Source organism: Vipera ursinii (genome assembly GCF_947247035.1).
Source record: "Vipera ursinii genome assembly, chromosome: 6".
NCBI classification, from domain to species: Eukaryota; Metazoa; Chordata; class Lepidosauria; order Squamata; family Viperidae; genus Vipera; species Vipera ursinii.
In genome coordinates this window covers 56,799,898-56,820,187 of record NC_139515.1, presented here as the reverse complement: position 1 = coordinate 56,820,187, position 20,290 = coordinate 56,799,898, and the positions used below count along the sequence as shown (strand labels likewise).

Below are 20,290 nucleotides of genomic sequence, written 5' to 3'. Positions count from 1 at the left end.
GGTTGACTCAACCTTCCATCCTTCCGAGGTAGGTAAAATGAGGACCCAGATTGTTGGGGGCAATTAAGCTGACTTTGTAATAATGCCGCTTGGGGGGGGGTGTGTGAAAGCCCTAATAAGCAGGCATATACATAGAATGAAGGCTACTGCTAAGCTTGTAAGCCGCCCTGAGTCTTCGGAGAAGGGTGGGATATAAATAGAATTAAAATAAATAATAAATAAATAAATTACAGAAGTCTTCCTTCTAGCCTTAGCCTGAACTAACAAGAAGAAATTTCATATTATTTATATTTAAATAACATACAATATCACATAAATATTATAAATATGGTTTACAGTACTTCATCTTTGTTAGTGGAAGTTGGCCTGATTTAAGATGAATTTATGAACTGCAGATCCATTCCTACTCCACTGGGATTTAGCCAGTAGATTCCCCTATTATGGAGGCCACCTATTACCTTTGCCCAGTAACTCTGGCTAACTTAAGGATATGCATACTTCATCTAAAGGAGACTTCTGCAGTTTTTCCATTTCTCAGCTGCAAATGTAGAGTCGTATTTGTTGATTATGTCAAAGTGATCTATGTCAAGGTGATTCAAATTCAATCAATATTTATTGAACTATTTGTTCAATTTATGTGGACACCAATCTCACGTTACTGACACTGAGCAGCTAGTAACATTAAAAATATAAAAGCAGAAAAGCGAAACAACATATATACAACAGCAGCCAGGGTAAAAACAAATCCACCAGTAACACAGCCAAAAGCACTGGTTCAACTTTCCCTCTTGATCTCCAGACACAGGACAGATGGGTAACATTAAAGTAAAATGCAAGCCATTAAAATGTGGACCATCTAAGACAGGGGTGTCAAACTCAATTTCATGGAGGGCCGCATCAGCATTGTGGTTGCCCTCAGGGGGCCGGGTGGTTGTGGCCAGGGTGGGCGTGGCCTGCTGGGTGGGCGTGGCTAGAATGCATATGGCCTGCTGGGTGGGCGTGGCCAGCTCTACATCGTTGGCATCAAGGGTGCCTATGGGGGCCTGGGCAGGAGTGGGACAGATCTGGGGGTCTCTGGCAGAAGGAGGGTCTCTGGGCCAGGGCCAAGGCAGTGGGGGCCGTTCCCTCACTGTTTCCAGGATGGCTTCGCGGGCCACATGAAAGCACTTCGCGGGCCGGATCCGGCCCCCGGGCCTTGTGTTTGACATGTCTGATCTAAGAGGAATATAATGAAGTGAGATGCTTTATTTTAAGGTACTCTTTTCCTTTTGCCCTAAATTTTACTTTTCCCATAGAGCAGCCTTACCTGGGGCCACACCACTGCACAGAACACAGCATCAATCTCTTCTCCACTGAAGTCGTACATTTCAAAGTCAGAGAAAAAGTCTGCGATAAGCTTAAGTCCAAGGCGCCTTAAGTTTTTCAGCTGGTTGATAAATCTGAGTTGAATCTGTAAAATAAACTGTGATGGTTCTGTTCTTTCCTTGAGCAAAACATCTTCCAAAAATTGCATTTTTTATTCATGTATTGGGTCAAAATATTTAAGATTCATTATTAGACATTAGCATGCATTATTATACCTACTTAGTACTGCAATACTATGAGAAGTAGTTATTAGGTATTTTACTAGTTACACCCTGTGTAACTGCATTTTTTTCCCTCTATAACCTTCTTACTACGGAAATTATAATTTCTATAATGTGTGAGGTAAAGTCAACACAAAATTCTGTAACGTAAGTTAAGAACTTGCATAGCAGAGAAAGAAAATTTAAGCACCGTAACAACAAAAACATTATTCAGAATTGCAAACTTTAGAAAAACTGTAAGGCTAAGTTTCTTTACAGCTACGTAAAGTCAAAGTTTAACACAAATGGGAATGTTTGTCTGCAATGTATGACTAATACGTTTAAAAAACTACCAAGTGAAGTACAAATGGGGCTTTCACAGACTTTAAGTTTCTTTTAGCTCCTCAATAGCTAATGAAATGTTAAATTCAGTTTAACAAATGACAATGGTGAAAGAAATTTTTGGGTTACTAAATTACAGTTTTTCATTTCTGAGTTACTGAGTAACTTTATACAAAAGGTCACCAGTAATTATCTTGCTAAAAAAAATCCAGCCTTTTCCCAGTTTAACCAGCTGTCTGGTAAAGGCAATATGTACGGTCTAAAAATACGTTTTGGAATTTTAACTATCTTCTCCATATCTAAGGATTGGGATTATTGTTCTATGCTGATTAGCATATGGCAACTCTATGCTGAGGAATGACCATAATAAAGATTTGATCTGATATTGGTAAAACACAGGATAGCTATCAAGACAACTGAATTCAATTTGAATAGTAAGCAGCTTACTATTATGTAGCACTGAACTTGTACACTGTATCTAGCCTAGAATGACTTTCCCCGCCAAAAGTATACAAGGACTATAACAGAAGGTTGCTAATAGAGGTAGTCCTCGAGTTATGACAATTGAACCTAACATTTTTGTTGTTAAGTGAAACATTTGTTAAGTGAGTTTGCCCGTTTTGCAATTTTTCTTGCCATAGTGAATCATTGCATTTCTTAAGTTAGTAACATGGTTATTAAGTGAATCTGGATTGACTTTGCTTGTCAGAAGGTTGAAAAAGGTGATCACATGATCCCAGGACACAGCAACCGTCATAAATATGAACTACTTTCAAAGCATTTGAATTTTGAACATGTCACCTTAAGGATGCTGCAATTTATATATGTGTGAAAAATGGTCATGAGTCACTTTTTTCAGTGCTACTGTAACTTTGAACAGTCACTAAATGAACTGTTGTAAGCCGAGGACTACCTGTATTAATATTATCAATAACCTTTTGTTGATACTGTATATTTAAAATATACACACTGCACTTCTTGTTTTATATTTAGAAACTAAACCAAATGTTTAATTTTGTAAAATAACTGAAATGCATCCTTGCAAGGTATGCTAATGTTAATTAAGCATTTATTTTTAGTACTTTAATTCAAGCACATTAAATAAGAAAGAATACCAAATTAGCTTGCTAGCATTCTTTTCTTAATTACACCAAGATTATTATTTTTTTACTCTCATGTGTCAGCTTAAATAGGCAGCAGCTCTCACCTTTTCTCTTTGCTGAAGAATGTGGGATACTGTTGCTGTCATGCAAAGTAAAATCTGTAAAATCTCAGGCAGGTTCTGGCTGATTAGATGTCCCATGTTTTTTAATACTACTTCCAAACTGTTGAAAAGGCTATGCTGACGGCCTAATGGTAGGACTTGAGATAAATCCAAATCTTGCATAGCTTGAAGCACAGCAGAGTGGCAATGTCCTTAAAACAGAGACAAAATGTAGAAGAGGAAAAGAATAATGAATAATAATGTATATTGATAAACATTCTACAGAATGGGCTTACTGTTCAATATTTCACTTGTGTAAATCTAGATTCAAGATTTAGTCATAATATTTAGAAATTGGCAAATTAAGAATGGTTGTGCTTTAGCTACAAGACAATGCCCAGTTTGGGGAATTGAATGTTAAGATGATATTTAAAAATGAAGGGAAACACTCTAACTAATACAGAGGGAGAAGGCTGAAAATCTGCATGTGCATACATGTTAGCCTCACTTAACAAACCAACTTCCAATTTCAAAAACAGGATGTTTAGGATTCTAACAGAGGATGAATGTTCATATTTTCAAAGTGCAACTATTATTTCACATTAATCAAGACCTATGAGATGTGATGACTTAGTTCAGTAACCAGGTAGATGCAAACTCTCCTGTTCCACTAAATCAGGGGTGTCAAACTGCCAGCCCGCGGGCCGGACGCATCATGACGAAACCGCGCCCACCCCATTGCCAGCAATGGGGAAAAGGTTCCAATACGTTGCGCAACGTCACATGACAAGTTTGACATGTCTGCACTACATAATGCTGATCCAGCATTGATCCCCAGAACTAGAAAGGTTTACTTTCCCATGATCGACTACTCAACCAATCTTCTTAATATTACAAGACAATTTTGTCATCTGCTTCATTGTCATTGCTGCACACACAGTGCTCATGAATTTACATTAAAGAAAAGTTGGGAGTCCACGCAAAATGTTGTAGGATGTAATTGTCCTAAACAGGCAGGTTCATGTACAAGATTCTGATTAGTCAGCCAAAACCTCCTTTAGAATATTAGGGGCCTCACGTAGGCAATGCCAAGGCCACATAATCCTTGAAATCACAGGTTGCAGTTCATCACAATTGAACATAATTCTCACCCACTGTTACCACTGGCTTTACCTGTCACCATTACTGTTGTTATGACAAGGCCACTTAACTCTTAAAAGTATTAGCATTCTTGTAAGAGGACTCAAAATCAATTTTAGAGCACTCTTAGAGCAATTGCCTAGGTGACTAAAAACTTTCATTCTTGCCCTCCAAGAATTAGCATTAGCTCTAAGAGGGTTGATAGCTCATCACGGAGCCCATCAAAGTCATCATATTCTTAAGTCTTGACCACCAGGCTAAAATCCAGGAGATTCTAGATCCACCTTAGGCATGAAAGTCAGCTGAGTAACTTTGGGCCAGCCAAATTAATGCCAGGGGGTTGTTGTGGGGAAAATAGGATAAGAAAAGAGTATGTTTGAGTTATTTGTAAAGTAATAAAAGTGGGATAAAAAAATCTAAAGAAAAATGCAGGAAAATGGGTAAGAGAGTTAGGGGTGGGGAAGAAAAAGGAAATGAAGGGAAGCTACTTTTTCTCCATTGCTATTAACAGGAGAGAAAGTGATTGTTTCATATGAATGTGGTATTAACTGCAGCTACCAGGTCACCAGTCACACTGAAAATGCCATACTCTGCTTAAAATGTTAAGAAACCATTCACGTCATCCAACGCTCCACTCCCCACTCATTCTTCTAATTAATTAATTTATACATTTTTAAAACCATCTCATTCTTTAAATATTCTAGGCCAGACATGTCAAACACAAGGCCCGGGGGCCGGATCCGGCCCGCGAAGTGGTTTCATGTGGCCCACGAAGCCATCCTGGAAACAGTGAGGGAACGGCCCCCACTGCCTTGGCCCTGGACCAGAGACCCTCCTCCTGCCAGAGACCCTCAGATCTGTCCCACTCCTGCCCAGGCCCCCATAGGCACCCTTGATGCGAACGATGTAGAGCTGGCCACGCCCACCCAGTAGGCCATACACACTCTAGCCATGCCCACCCTGGCCATACCCACCCGCCCCCGTGAGGGCAACCGCAATGCTGATGCGGCCCTCAATGAAATTGAGTTTGACACCCCTGTTCTAGGCCGTACAAAGGAACAATAGCAATGAGCCAATGCGATAATACATGCATAGAAATAAAGTAATATTATTTTACAATATATATTCAACATTCTGAGGCCACAGACCATGCTCAATCTTCACTGGCCAATGTTGACAGTAGAGAGAGTTCCCATATGGTTTTGTGTTATGTTTACTTCTGCAAGCTTCAGTCACCTTAAACATGTTGACAGTTCCATTGTATTTGCCAAAACTTAATTATTATTTTCCTTGTGAAAAACATACCATTATTGAAATGTCTCACAGGCTCAAAGAGCAGGTCCAAAAACACCCTCATCTCCTCAGACAAAGAGCCTGCCAGGAATCTCAAAACAATAGCCATACGGGTCCCTGCCGCTGATTTCCCTTGTGTTTTGCTTCCAGTTTTGTTTTTCATCCGTCCATACAGAATCCTTCAAGGGGTAAGAAGAAATCCTGTTAGCTTTTCAGAAGCAATGGGTCTATTGGCAAAAGCTCAATATGTGCTGGTCCTAGTAGAAATTCCCAGGACGCTACAAACTGCAATAATAGTCCTAAATCAAAGAGGCAGTTTGGTGTAGTGATTCCAATGCTGGTCTAGAAACTGGGACACAATGAGTTCTAGTCCTCCTTTAGGCATGGAAGCTAGTGAGATCATTAGATAGTCACTCCTTTCAGCTCAATCCACCTCACAGGGTTTTTGTTATGGGGAAAATAGCAGTCATAAACATCTTGAGATATAAAAGATAAAGGTGGGATATCAGTCTGATCAATGATTATAACGAACATTATTGCAAAATAATTCACAACTGGAAGTTGTTTCATTCTTCCATCCATACCTACTAGAACTTATTTCATTCTTTACCCACATTTATTTTATTTATAATTTTATCTTCTACAGTTACCCCCTTTTACACAGCTCTGGGCTGCATCTCTCCAAGCTTGGCTGATATTGGAAACCTAAGCAGGATCAGGCATGGAACTTTGACAAGAGATCATCAGGAAACCTTAGGGCTACAGATTACTGAAATGTTGGGGGGGGAACCTTTCTATGTTGTTGCCATAAAATTATGTAGCTGTCACTAGGAGCCAAGTTTGATTCAAATAACCTTCTATTTAGGGAGCCGAGTTTGATTCAAATAATCCTATATTTAATTAAACTCCAGTTTACATGCATATGGTAACCATTTTGCCTCCATTTTATCTTTACATTATCTCTGAATTATGTTAGAGTAGGAAGTAGTAAACAGTTCAAAGTAAACTCATGTCTTAATAGTATTCAGACAGACTTTTTTCTAATCCCAAATCAGCATTGTAACTATTTCACCACAACTGGTCTTCACCGGGGTCTACGTTCAAGCTCACAGTTGGGAAATCTGTCCTTTGTTTGATGAGAAATAAAGCTAGCGTTTATAATTTCAGAGAAAAGCCACTTTTAAAAAAATAAGTTGTGGTGGTAGTTTTAGACAAGAATATAACATAAGTTAAGTAACACGATTAGTACAAAGACAGTATGTTTACAGTAATATGTGGACAATAAATTCAGAATTTCCATCTTCTTTGGGAGGCAGGAGGTAAGACTTCATTTTTAAACCTTCATCAAAGCATGTATAGTCTGGTAAACTGTGCAAGCAGTAGTTTAAAATATTACACTCTAGGAAGTAAAAACGCATATTGCCTAAAGCAATAAAAGGTAAACCAATGTCTATATTAACATACAAAAGTCTCTTACCTCATCAAAACAGGTATAAGTTCTGGTCGGTGCTGTGGTTTTACTATACTGTTTTCTTCAGAAATGCTGAAATGAACTATTTCTTCTTTAAAACTCTTGTCTTCCAACAGCCGATATAAATTCTCTCTGTAAGTACATAATGCAACTTAAAAAGATTCTTTACATAATTTTTTTAAAATATAAGGTCACAAACTTTTTAGTACTTGAAGATATATGTGAGAGCTGACAATAGTAAAGCTTATTCAATAACAAATTTACAAAATATATACATGAAAGTAAAATAAATTGAATAAAATACCAACATTTGAAGGAGCCTCTATTCATTTTTTAATATATTCTATCTCTGTCTCATTTTTAAATCGCCCATCCCCCTCATTGTATAATAAAAATGTAACATAAGCTAGTGTAATGATACAGTCTATATCATTAAACCAGGCAAGTACACGTTTAAAATATTACAATCCAGGAAATAAAAATGTGCATCATCTAAAGCAGAGGTGTCAAACTGCCAGCCCGCAGACCAGTTGCATCATGCGGAAGCCGTGCCTACTCCGTCAATGCAAAAAAAGTCATGATACGTCGTGACACGTCATGTGATGCGGCGAGTTTGACACCCGTGATCTAAAGCAAGAGAAAGTAACACAATTCCAGAATCTATATATTAAGTCTGAAGTTATATTTGTGAGTGTATAATCATATATAATTCAGTGCACTCTTACTTATAGGGCAGAAGATGTGGATGCTTGTAAGTCATGATACAGTCAAGAGCTACTTTTTGCACATTTTGGTCTTGATGGGTCAGCAGCTGAAAATAATATTTTAAGATAAAATAAGATAATCTTTATTGTTATTTTTTATTATGAGCACACACTGTCCAACATTAAAAATGAAATTCTGTTGCCTGCTCTTGAAAGAAAGTATATATTTACCCATACACAAACATACCATGTATATATATGTTATATGCATATATAAATATCACACACACACACACACACACACACACACACACACACACACACACACAAACGTCCATTTTGAATACATAGCAGAAGAAGGAACCTTGAGAGTTCACAAGATTGATTTATGGAACAAAAATGTGGCTGAATCTGGATGTTCTGCTTCAGATAACACAAAGCCCCCTCCCAAAACAAACCAGGGTAAAAATAAATGTGTTAAGAGTTGTTTTATAATAGCATATTACAATCAATACTTTGTCATAATTTACACTGTCCTTTTATTGAGAAGAATCCATAGAGGATAATAATTATGCAAATAGCAGAATCCACAAGCAGGGAATGCCCTTGCCATTTTAATAATTGTTCTTATACCTAGAACCCATGAACTTCAATCATGTGCTCTTACACCACTGTAAAAATCTGAAACACATACATGGTCTCCTGTAAGACTACTGGTCCTCTAATAATTACTATACCATTTAGACTTCTAATATCTATCCCTAAACTATGGTAATGCTTCATATTCCCAACAAGGAATTTGGGACAGGCAGCTCTAATTAGTATGAAAGTGATTTACATTCTACTACTGAACTCCAGTTACTGTAAAGATTGCACATTAAAAAGAATGATCCTCAAAACAGGAATTTCCAAGAATCAGCTCCTTGTCAAAAAGCATAATCAGTTACTATAATCCAAAAACATTTAGGCAATTCCGATACACTATCTCGCTTAAGTCCTTAATTCTATAAGGCTTTGCCTTTCTCCCAAAATTCATCATATACTTCAGCATTCCCCAACCTTTCCAGCTTTGAGGACTGGCAGGGGGAGCAGATTTATTTATTTATTTATTAGTTGAATTTATATACTGCCCTATTCCCGAAGGACTCAGGGCGGTTCACAGGGCAAGTTAAAAACAATACAAAAGAGAGAATAAAATAAAATTAAATTAATACAGCCCACAATTAAGATAACATTAAAATTAAAATTTAAAATTAATTTAATTTAATTTAATTTAATTATTTAATTAATATAACTTAACTTAAACTTGGTTCCACACAAGTGGTGGTAAGTATGCGTGCAGCTCCACTTGCAGCTGCACGTGTGCTCGACACTTGCACAAATGGAGCTGCACACACGTGCACACTAACTCACTGCTTCTGCAGCTCGGTTCCAAACAGGCTGCAGCCTGGTACAAGGCCACGGCCCAGGGCTCGAGGACCCCTGTTATACAAGCCTAGATCTTGTAGCTGATTTTTCTTAATACGCTGAAGGCTGATTTCCTCACTACTATCATAATAATTCTACCACCAGCCAAGAAAGATCATAACAGAACTCAGAAATTATTAATTTCCAATATGAACATCACAATTCAGATTGTCATGTGAATACAGTTTATTTCTTTTTCTTTTTTTCTTTTTACCTATCTTATGTTTACTTTATTTTTTTTATTTATTTATTTATTTATTAAGCAACTAATTTCTTGAGAATAATTTAGTCACTGTCATGCTGGCTAGAAATTCCGGAAGTGGCATTCTCAATTTTCTTTGGACACATCAAGGCTGGGAACAAATTCTGAAACAAAAACCTTTCCCAAGTTATTTCCAAGCTGCAAAATAATAAATATGCACATTTATTAATCATTTTTAATTAATAATTTAAAAAAATTCTTTACCTGAACATATATTTCATTCAATTTGGGTTCTAAATACAAAGCACGGGGATTTGAAAACTGAGTGAAAACTTGTAAGTGACTGATAAGCTGCCTGAAAAACAAAACAGAACAGAACAGCTGTCAGTAAAACCCCCCAAAAAACAAAATTTGCCTTTTGAGATAGAAACATTTCAAAACTACAAACAAATGTATCAAATGCTTTTTTAAAAAAATGCTCTTATGTAGTTAAATTTACTCAGCTCTTTTCAAAGATCACTGGGTTATTTTATTGAATCTAACAATGACTATTAGCCTGATTTGGTTCAGCTATTATGAAAAGGAAGAAACCAGGACTGCACATAGATTTTAGATGCCTTCGCTTCCATTCTGAGTTAGCTACATTTATGTCACCCAAACGCCATTAACTATCCTTAGCTAGTGATTAACAACAACAAAATAGCCAATTCCATACAGTTTGAAATCTACTCCATTAATCATATTAAGAATAAGATGACCAATTTATCTGAGTCTGGATGTAATGCCAAGCGGCAGAAAGCTAAACATTTTTTTATCAACTAAAAACAGAAAATTCCAGTCTTTCTTCCAGAGAAGGTAACACTAATTCATTTAATTTGGTAAAATCCTGGGGACCATTTTGTTGGTCAGTCACTTCTAACCCCTCATGACCCAAATAATATCAATATGTCATGATTATCTATCAGCATTTACTTCTTTAAAGCAGACTTTTAGAAAAAGTTATTAGAATTCTTACAAGTATGAAAACCAGTTCTCATAGGTAAAGGTTCCCCCGCACATGCGTGCTACTCGTTTCCGACTCTAGGGGCTGGTGCTCATCTCCGTTTCAAAGCCAAAGAGCCAGCGCTTGTCCGAGGACGTCTCCGTGGTCATGTGGCCGGCATGACTAGACGCCAAAGGCACACGGAATGCTGTTACGTTCCCACCGTAGTGGTCCCTATTTTTCTACTTCCATTTTTACGTGCTTTCGAACTGCTAGGTTGGCAGAAGCTGGGATGAGCAACAGGCGCTGACTCTGTTACGCGGCACTCGGGATTCAACCCACCAAACTGCCAACCTTCTGATCGACAAGCTCAGCGTCCTAACCCACTAAGCCACTGCATCCCCATTCCAGTTCTCATACCAGTACTGAATTGAGGGGTCCTTGCTCTCTGAGCTTGGTTGTTTTTTTGTAGGCATTTCAAACTAGGTAAAAACATCAGTGCTAGTAAGCCATGGGGTTTGCTCTGTTTATATTCTAGTGGCTTGACTCTCAACTCCCTAAAACTGTGCCTTCAAACAATCAGAGTCAATACTACAGATGAGGATAAAATCATGGTCTCATTTGATATCACAGCCTTTTTCACATCTACAGATCTGGAATAAGCCAAAAAATCTATGACAACTTTGTTCCAAAGCACACCTTACTTAACCATATACACAAAGATTAAAACACGCAAGATTATGGATCTCATAATCCTGGGCGTTTCAATCTTCGTGTATTTGGTTATTTGTGTATTTGGTGTGCTGTGCAGCAATGTGGTCATAGATTCTTTCTATGCCTAACCACATACTTCCAATTTGATGGACAAACTTACCAAGAAATTAGGGTACGCTATGTGATCACTACTTTCAGGACTTATAGCGGAGGTTGTTATGCAATATCTAGAAGCCATAGCACTTCCACAAATACAACCCAAATATGGTTCAGATATGTAGACACCTTCATCATAATAAAAAGGGCCAATTAGAAAACACCCATTAAACCTCATCAACATCTCTTTTTTGTAATATATTTTATTGATTTTTTTTAAAACAGAAATTGCTTAATAATTGGTGAACAGTGTGTTGACTGGGTTTACATTTGTTAAACAATCACTAACAATTGATTTCTATAATCCATAATCCACATAATGGTTTTAGTTGATTTTCTCTTTTCCCCAAAATGTCCTCTTTTGCAAACATTGAGTTAATACAATTCTTATTGTTTTGATAGATAACAATTAAATATATAATTTTCCCAATATTCCTAAAAGTAATAATCACATCAATATAATATTTCTTTTCTATCCAATCATTCTGGTTGCCTTATCGTAGATCCTATTACAGTCCTTATTTAAATTTGTTTCTCCCACAAAATTCAAAGTATTCTTACTGGTTAATAAATTACATTTAAAAATTTAAGACTGTTTTTTCCATATGAACCATCTCAGCACTTTTACATTTTTTGAGGAATAGATAAAACAGTAAAAAAAAGAAAGAAGAGTAAAGAAACATAAAAAATAACATACTACTTGAAATATATATCCCTAAGCTAATATATATTTGTTTCCAAGATTTCTTATTCTTTTGAACCGTAAATAAAAATATGTTTAATCTTTAAATATTCCATTTAATACATCTAGTCCTCTAGTTCTTTAACTCTTATTCAAAACATTTTTATCCATTATAATTTTCTTAAATTCAATCACATTTAAATATCTAAAACATTTCCTTTATCTAAGCCATTTCAAATTTTTATATTACTCATATCAAGAAATAGAATAAAAAGGGGGGGGAAAGCATACTATATTATTTGAGGGATTCATCCCTCTTAGAATGACATATATATTCCAAATCTTTTCTATTTCTTTAACCATATTCAAATAAATGTTACTTTTTAAAGTATTCTCTCTGGTAAGTCCCATCATCTATTTTCTTGATTTCCACTTTAGTCTTTTTTCTTTGTTCCATATCTTTCTTGATCAATGTGTTTTGCTAAGTCAAAAGGCCTTTCCATATGTTCAGAAATGTTACTGTAGATATAAAAAGTAAATCAGATACAGTGTCTTTTTATGGGCTCCTGCCTTTCCATGTTTGTTGAAAATGTTCTTCTTTTTCTTTCTCTCCCCTTCTCTTATCATTTCCTTTCTCTCCGATGTTCCTGACATTTCTACAGTCCATTTTATCCAATCTGTTTTCTGGTACTCAGATTTATTTTGTAGTCTTTGGGGATCAGTTGTTTTTTCCAATTCCTGTGAATTTTTTTCCATTAGGATTAAATCATATTTCCTTGTTTTGTTAAGTTCCATCTTTAAGTCTCTATTCTAATTTTGTATCCACTTATCCGTTTTATCTGCTCCTTCTCTGTTGTTGCTTTCTGGGAATTTTTTTGCTGTACAGTTAACTTGAAAATAGATTGATTTATATTTTCAAAGTTATTTTGAATGTCTTTGTGGTTTAAAATCATTGTTGTTTGAATTAGTTGCAGTATACTATATATCTCCTCCTGTGGGGTATTTATCTTTTCTTACTATGTTCTTTCTACATGTCTCCAACCCATGATGGCCAAGAATTTGAGTTTTTCTCCTCTTTTCTTTGCAAATAGCTTTAGAGTCCCAGTTAAATAGACATTTGTAATCCAAATAGTTCAAAAAATATTTTTTTTCTGAAATTTATAATTCTCTTTGTCTACAGATTGTCTTTTTTTGTTACAGCTGTTCTTTGTTGTTAAAGCTTTGAAGGTCACAAACACAGATTAGCTTTTCCCAGGTTTTGCCAAGTCTTATATGAAAGTCATAGCTGTCATAGTCTTCATCTACCACTAGATGTCAGCATCTGTTTTTCAATTTCCAAAATGAACAATTATCTTTAGAATGATAGTCTTAACCATTCAACAATATTAAATTTATCCAGATTTAAGTTTTAAATTTCAGATTTTATATTTATTTTACTTTCATATATTTTGATCTTCCATAAAAAAATTAATTCACCACTTCCATTAGTATAAGGTGGGGTGGAAATCCCCTCCTTTCCTTTCAGAGGTATTTTGCTTCTTGGGGATCTTTTCCAGGAAATTAAATAAAGAATAGAAAAGAAGATCAAATTCCTCACCCAGTTTCAAACATGATGTTCACAGATGTGCTGGTTAGTACTTTTGGACTTTGGTTGCAAGTAGCTTGGCTGGTTGATGAAGTACGGCCAGCCTTTCTCCTGTCGGGTTAGAAGGCTTTCCCCAAGTCGAACGGAACGACCGCCTTCGTTCCCGAGTTGCTGGGGCACCCTTCTTTCTTCACTGCCTCTGGGGCAACTTAGACCCATTTAGGGTCCCCTGGCAGGGTGAAATTAGCAGCAGGGGTGCGGAGAATCCGCAAGCCTGCAACTGGTTGCTACCGAGGAAAACCAGAAGTTCCCTCATCAACATCTTTAAAGGAATCCAGTTTACCAGAGAAGAAAACAACAAGCACTCCCCTTTCTGGACATCCTGATCAGCAGAGATAAACAATTGCAAATTGCAAAGTAGAAACACAAGTGTACAGAAAAACCACCCACACCACGTACTCAATTACGAAAGCAACAATCCAATCTCTCACAAAAGAAGCTGTGTAAGAACTTTATTTAGACAAGCACAAACTCATTGCAGCAACCCTGTACAGCAGAAAAAGGAAACAGAGCAACTATACAACATATTCCGACAAAATGGATATCAACTTTATCAAAAGGTGCCTGACACTCAGTCCATACAGCACAAACTACACAAGCCCTAAAAAGAGTAACATTGCTGTACATCAAGAATATCTCAGAAACCACTAACAATCTACCACAACCACATGGAATTTGTGTAGCACACAAATCAATTTAAAGCCTTTTAAAGCATCCTAAGTAAACCAAAAAACCCAGCAGGCCCAGAGGAAAAAATATGAGTCATTCTGCAGGGCGAGGCATGTGTCACAAAAAATATAAGACATCCCCAAAATTAAGACCTAATGTCTCTTTTGGAGGCAAAAATAATATAAGACGGGGTCTTACTTTTGGGGAAACTTGGTAGTTATCATACAGATGAGCAGCACCCATGTTTTTAAAGGGTTATCCACAATCATAAGCCTCTATATCAGGGATGTCAAACTCAATTTCACTGAGGGCCATGTGGACATGGCCAACTGGATGGGCATGGCCAAACTGGTCACAGCCAACCCAGTGGGCATGGCTGGGGTGAGCCTGGCCACCTCGTTGCTCACTTCACATCGTTGCTCGCATTGGGGAGCTCCTGTGGAGGTCGGGCAAGGTTGGGGGGATCCAAGAATCTCTGAGAGGTGAGGTAGTGGGCGGGAGGGTTCGTCTTGCAGGGTGAGGCGAGGCAGGGGGCAGGGTGGGGGTGCTGCCATGGGGTGAGGGAAAATGAAGCAGGGGGCAGGGCGAGAGCTGTCGGACACCTTTGGCCCCTGTGCATAGAGGGCAGTGAGCACACGGGGCCCGACAATATCCATCAGCAGCCACAGTGTGATGGCCCCTCAGCCGGTGCATTCTGGGGCTCCATAGCCCACTGACACCAATGGGCCGGCCCTCCAAGCAGCAGGCGCTGCAGTGGCACTAGCAGCAGGCAAAGTCAGGGGGGAGGTACGTGATGCAGACCACCAGATACGCCTACTCCATCCCATCTTTGCATGCAGCTGGAGAGCAAGTCATTGCTGGTCATCTCTTCAGTCCCCTCGCAGGTCTTGCCCTTGGCCCACACGTGTTCCATCGTGCACCTGGTGCACCTTGGCCCTGCTGCAGGCCCCTGCCACCACCAAGGCCGCCAGCAGCTCGTGCAGGTCCATTAGGCTGCTACCCAGAGCTGCAGGCCCACCCAGCATGAATGAGGTGAACTGGCCAGGTAGGAAATCTGAGTAGAGGTGGTAGAGCATGCCCAGGCCCAGCAGACAGCCAACCCGAGCAGGGAAAGCCAGATCCCCATTGGTGCCATAACCACCCAGGCCCAGCAGAGACGGGGAGGAAGCATGCGATCCTGGCTGGGCCTGGGTGGCCATGGCGCCAAAGGGTGTGAGCATGCTCTACCACCTCTACTCAGGCCTCCTAGCTGGCTGTTTCACCTCCTTCGTGCTGGAAAGGCCTGCAGCTCCGGGTGGCAGTGGCAGCCTAACAAACCTGTGCGAGCTGGTGGTGGCTTTTGTTGTGGCGGCAGCTCACGGTGAGGCCAAAATGCGTCAGGTGTATGAGGGGAACGTACTTTACCTGTGGGCCAAAGGCAAGACCCATGAGGGGGCCGAGGAGATAACCAGCAGCGACCTGCTCTCCAACCACAAGCAAAAACAGACAGGATGGAGTAGGCATGTCCAGTGGTCCACATCATGTGCTTGCCGGTGCTACCGCAGTGCCTGCTGCTTGGATGGCTGGACCAGTGGTCACAGCGGGCGGTAGAGCCCCTGCTGCCGAACACTGTTGGCCCCCGCACGCTCACCACCTCCTGCGCATGCATCTGGGGTTGCTGCCCGGCAGGGCAGGGCAAAGTCATGGCCGGGGTGGCAGGGCCCGGTCCCTCGCCATCTCCGTGGTAGCCCCACAGGCCAAATATGGGCCAATTCTTGTGTTTCACATGTCTGCTCTACATAGTCAATAAAGCTAAATATGAACTTCACTTTATCTCTAATCCATGACTGGAGTCCCATGTTATGATAATTCTTGGGCTTGATTAACAAATCAACGACATTACTGAACCTGAATTGTGAGCCTAATGAACATATAATTAAAATGTTCCCCTATTACATATTCTAATGACTGCACAAAGAGAAAGAAAGAATTAAGAAACTATGCAAGGCATGTTACAATTGAATAACAAGAACTACAGGCCAAATTAAGTTTTGAAAACCCTTATCATTTCATTGCAGTTAAGACAAACATACTTTGTTGCAGCTCTTCTGGTTTTCCTTTTTGGCATCTCTTCAGTCATTTGGCCTTCAGAAGTTTGCTTCTCTTCTTCAAAGTCATATGGCTCATCCTCGGTTGTATCTTGAAGATCCATCTTCTCTGGATGGTTTTTTACATCCTCACTACAACTGGTTTTTTTTCTAAGATCTTGCACTGGGGCTATTTGTATATCAGCAGGATAATACTCATTGCTGTAACAAAACAAAATACAGGAGTTGGTCTTCCTACCTTTTTTCAATTCATTCTAGTGACTTATTTGTGCCTCAGTAGATAATAACTCTTTTGTATCACTGTTACTCTTTGTGGTCCTACCTCTCCCTCTCTTTTAATGTTTGTGTTGTGCACACAAGGTCCAACAGATTCTTCACTTTTCTAATTGATATTGTGCTTCAAGGCAGACCAGCTAGGAAACAAAGCTATAATAAACTTTCATTATAGTGTTAAAGTAACAGAATCTTACACATCTGAATGCACCTCCCTGCTCCCCACGCTCTTATCTACAGCAGAACGTGGGATGATCAGGTCTGAGACATTTACTCAAAACTGCATTTCTGCTTTGGACTTTGTCTAATCAATGTCTTGGTTGCAGCTCTTGCTACTGTTCCATTATTCTCACAGTCCATTATGCACCATAGTCTGTTTGTCATGAGTGCTTGGGATAGGGGGAGCAGCAAGTACAGTCAATTTTCCTTGTTGATAAGTGATAATATGAACTATACCATCATATGATTTAGCTGAATAACCAAGTAATTCCAAAAATGTTTGGGAAACATGTATATAAATATTTCTTCTATAAAAATTCTCACTTACTTAATAAATCTTAGTAGAAGTGGAGAAAGTTCTCTTGACCTGGATTCCACCCTGTATGCAAATCTTGACATTGCCTTCCAAAGGAGAAACCTAAAGTTTGTGTGATCCATTCTCTCATTACAGCATGTCTGACATTTCAATTGCTCATCATACACAGCTCTGACATGATGCTGATAGATTTCCTCACTTCCAACATCCTTAACAGTTTTTGGTTCTTCTTCTAGCTCATTATGCAGCTCTTTTTCTATGAAAAAATCACCAAAACAACCATTAAAAATAAAATTAAAAATCTCTTTTTAGTCATGCCAGCTAACCTATTACTGCAAACGTTCATGATAAACTTTCCAGAATAGCTTGTTTTCCATTTCATCTGCATGGGATCTAATTAAAAAATTAAGATTTAAAGAAAACAGCTAACTGAACAAATCAACTATTAACTATTCCAAGCATGTCTTCTTTTCTTCACAGAAAACTAAACTTAAGTCATGCCAGCTAACCTATTACTGCAAATTTACAGCAAATCAATTTATAGTTCCGGTTAATAAAGAATTACACAAAACTTAAAATTTAAGAGTTCCACTTTATTGAATACTATTCAATCACTGGGGTGTTGCAGCAGGCCCAGAAAATTGGGTACTTCCAGAAATTGAGGCCTTCTATTAATAAAAATAATTATTTTGTGTTCTTTGAGACAGGAAAAAAAATGGCAAGCAACAATTCCAGATCACTGCAAGCATGTTTTGCCACTGGAACCTGAGAGACAGACAGAGGGAGCAGGGGAGAAAATTCCTGAAGTCAGACACTATTCGCTTAATTAACAAGCAATTTTGACCTTGTCAAAACTTTTATATGACAATGTCTTACCAGCATAGGATACAGCTTTTTCCAAATGTTCATGATAAACTTTCCAGAATAGCTTGTTTTCCATTTCATCTGCATGGGATCTAATTAAAAAAATAGATTTTTTTTTAAAAAAAATAGGTAACTGAACAAATCAACTATTAACTATTCCAGGCATGTCTTCTTTTCTTCACAGAAACTAAACTATTTTGCAATGCTTTGCAATCTTTTCTTAATTTATAGGGCTTTATTCCTATTGTATCACAATCCAAAATCATTTTGCTATTTTTGAAAAACAGAAGCATAAGAAATCTGATAAGTATATCTAACTTGCTCATATCATTCCATAATCTGATTTATTCCAAAAGTACTAAGTAGTTTAATATGAGAATGATGCTGCTGAAATATTCAGGAAATGGTGCTTCATTAGGTCACAAAGAGAAGGAAAAAAGCCACCAGGTTCGGATGATTTCTTAATTCTTTTCTCTTTGAAAAGTTTCCTCGGGGTAAAGTTCGGCTTGTTCAGTTTTCTTTTGCACGGTAAACTGATTTTTTTTCTTTTTATTTGTGGTCATTCTTCAGCATGTGCTTAAATTTCAGTGACCACATGTTCTTTATCAGAAAGGGCAGTTCTTTATTTCAGAAAGCTATACTTAAATTTAAGAATTTATTTTCTTGATTTTGCTCTTGAATTTTCTTTTGTAAAGCAAAATTATAAGCATTTTTAATCCTTATGGAATTCTTTAAAATTAGCCCCTTTTCAGTTTTGTCCTTAATTTGGTCATTGTAGCTTAAATACACACTAGAGAAAAGTAGATTTTCAACTAAACTGGAGAGTTCAGTAGTAGGATCCTTCATAAATTTATTTGCCTAATCAGTTTGATTTAGATAGATAGATAGATAGATAGATAGATAGATAGATAGATAGATAGATAGACAGACAGATAGAGGGAGGGAGGGAGGGAGGGAGGGAGGGAGGGAGGGAGGGAGGGAGGGAGCTTGCCCTTAATAATCAACTCACAAGAAGGAATTTAGAGTGATTTGTCCATAACACAGATACACAGGGATAAGAACAGAGTGGGAATTCATTTAATGAGCAACGTCAGTGAAGTAAATTCTGGCATTTCTACCAGCTACTTTTAAGAGATATGGTACTTATTACTCACAGCACAAACAAAGGACATGTACTCATCTTAAGACTTATGCAACATCTTGTGCAACTGGGATTTCAGCTCTTTCCTCATCTCCTCTCATGGAAAAGCTCCCTGGATTCAGCCTGCTAGATGTTTGTCATACGAGAGCGAGAAAGGAGAGCCATTCCACCCAGAAACTCAATTACAGAGAGGGATGAAGAACTTTTGTTCTCTACTCTTTGATTGTGTAAGGGATCCTTAAACTGTATTGCTGCAAACCTGAAACTGCACTCCTTCATTTCTCAAACATCTGCTCATTAAATAAATTTCCTTCCCACAAATGTTTGGCATCATTCAATTTCTCCCAGACTGAAGTTGAACAAAAGAGGTCACATTCTAATGTATATGAGTGAAACCAGTGGTGGGATTCAAATATATGAACAACCGGTTCTCTGTGTGGATGCCGCCTCTGGAAGTCCATTCTGGATGTAGGCAAAAAATTATTAGCTAGCGGTTCTGTTGTGATTCCTTGCCAGCCAATGGATCGGGCAGCTAAGTCTGAGGAAACGGATGAGGAGGAGGGGCCTGGAGTGACATTAGAGTCAGAGGAAGACTCTGAGGAGCTCCAAGACTTACAGTCGGATGAGAAGCCTGGCCCCTCTACTCGCGCTCAGGTTGAGACACAGCTGTGCTGGGAGCCTCAGTTGGAGAGTGATGAAGTACAGTTGGCACTAATCCAGGATGCACGAAAGCACCGGCAAGAGAAGCAAGTAGGACAAAGGAATGCAATGGAGCGGCTCCAAAGGCAAAGGAGAAGGCATTAGGAAGCCACGCCTTGGCTGAATTATAAAAGGGAAGGTGTGGGAGGTGCTGGTTGCTGTTCGTGTTGAGGATAGGGTTTCTGTGGACTATGTTTGTTTGCCTTGGACATTGACTCAGGTCTGTGAGAATAAAAGGGGTTGTTTTTCTCTTGCGGTTCCTGCCTGTTTCTTGGAAGAGGGGTTTCTCCTTGTGAGCATAACAAGGACTCACGTAGGCTGGGACAGAACAGGTTCTGCCGAACTGGTGTGAACTGGCTGAATCCCACCACTGGGTGGAACCAACATCATTCTATAAGACTAAATTCATTTATGAAACAAAACATTTTTCATGGATAAGTCAGGCAGAATTGCAG

At 38.6% G+C, this 20,290-nt stretch overlaps 1 protein-coding gene across 3 annotated transcripts in view; it reads right to left on the bottom strand.

The window, feature by feature from the left end:
- Positions 1–20,290, bottom strand: part of UTP20 (UTP20 small subunit processome component) — a 92,949-nt gene that overhangs the window by 40,397 nt on the left and 32,262 nt on the right. For all 3 annotated transcript variants that reach the window (XM_083366730.1, XM_083366731.1, XM_083366732.1), the window contains 9 exons: positions 18,008–18,087; positions 17,144–17,387; positions 16,309–16,524; positions 9,653–9,743; positions 7,741–7,826; positions 7,022–7,147; positions 5,557–5,723; positions 3,115–3,323; positions 1,307–1,450 (listed from right to left, as the gene is read on the bottom strand). In XM_083366730.1, the coding sequence (XP_083222856.1) occupies positions 1,307–1,450; positions 3,115–3,323; positions 5,557–5,723; positions 7,022–7,147; positions 7,741–7,826; positions 9,653–9,743; positions 16,309–16,524; positions 17,144–17,387; positions 18,008–18,087 (1,363 nt within the window). The remainder of the gene's footprint in view (positions 1–1,306; positions 1,451–3,114; positions 3,324–5,556; positions 5,724–7,021; positions 7,148–7,740; positions 7,827–9,652; positions 9,744–16,308; positions 16,525–17,143; positions 17,388–18,007; positions 18,088–20,290) is intronic.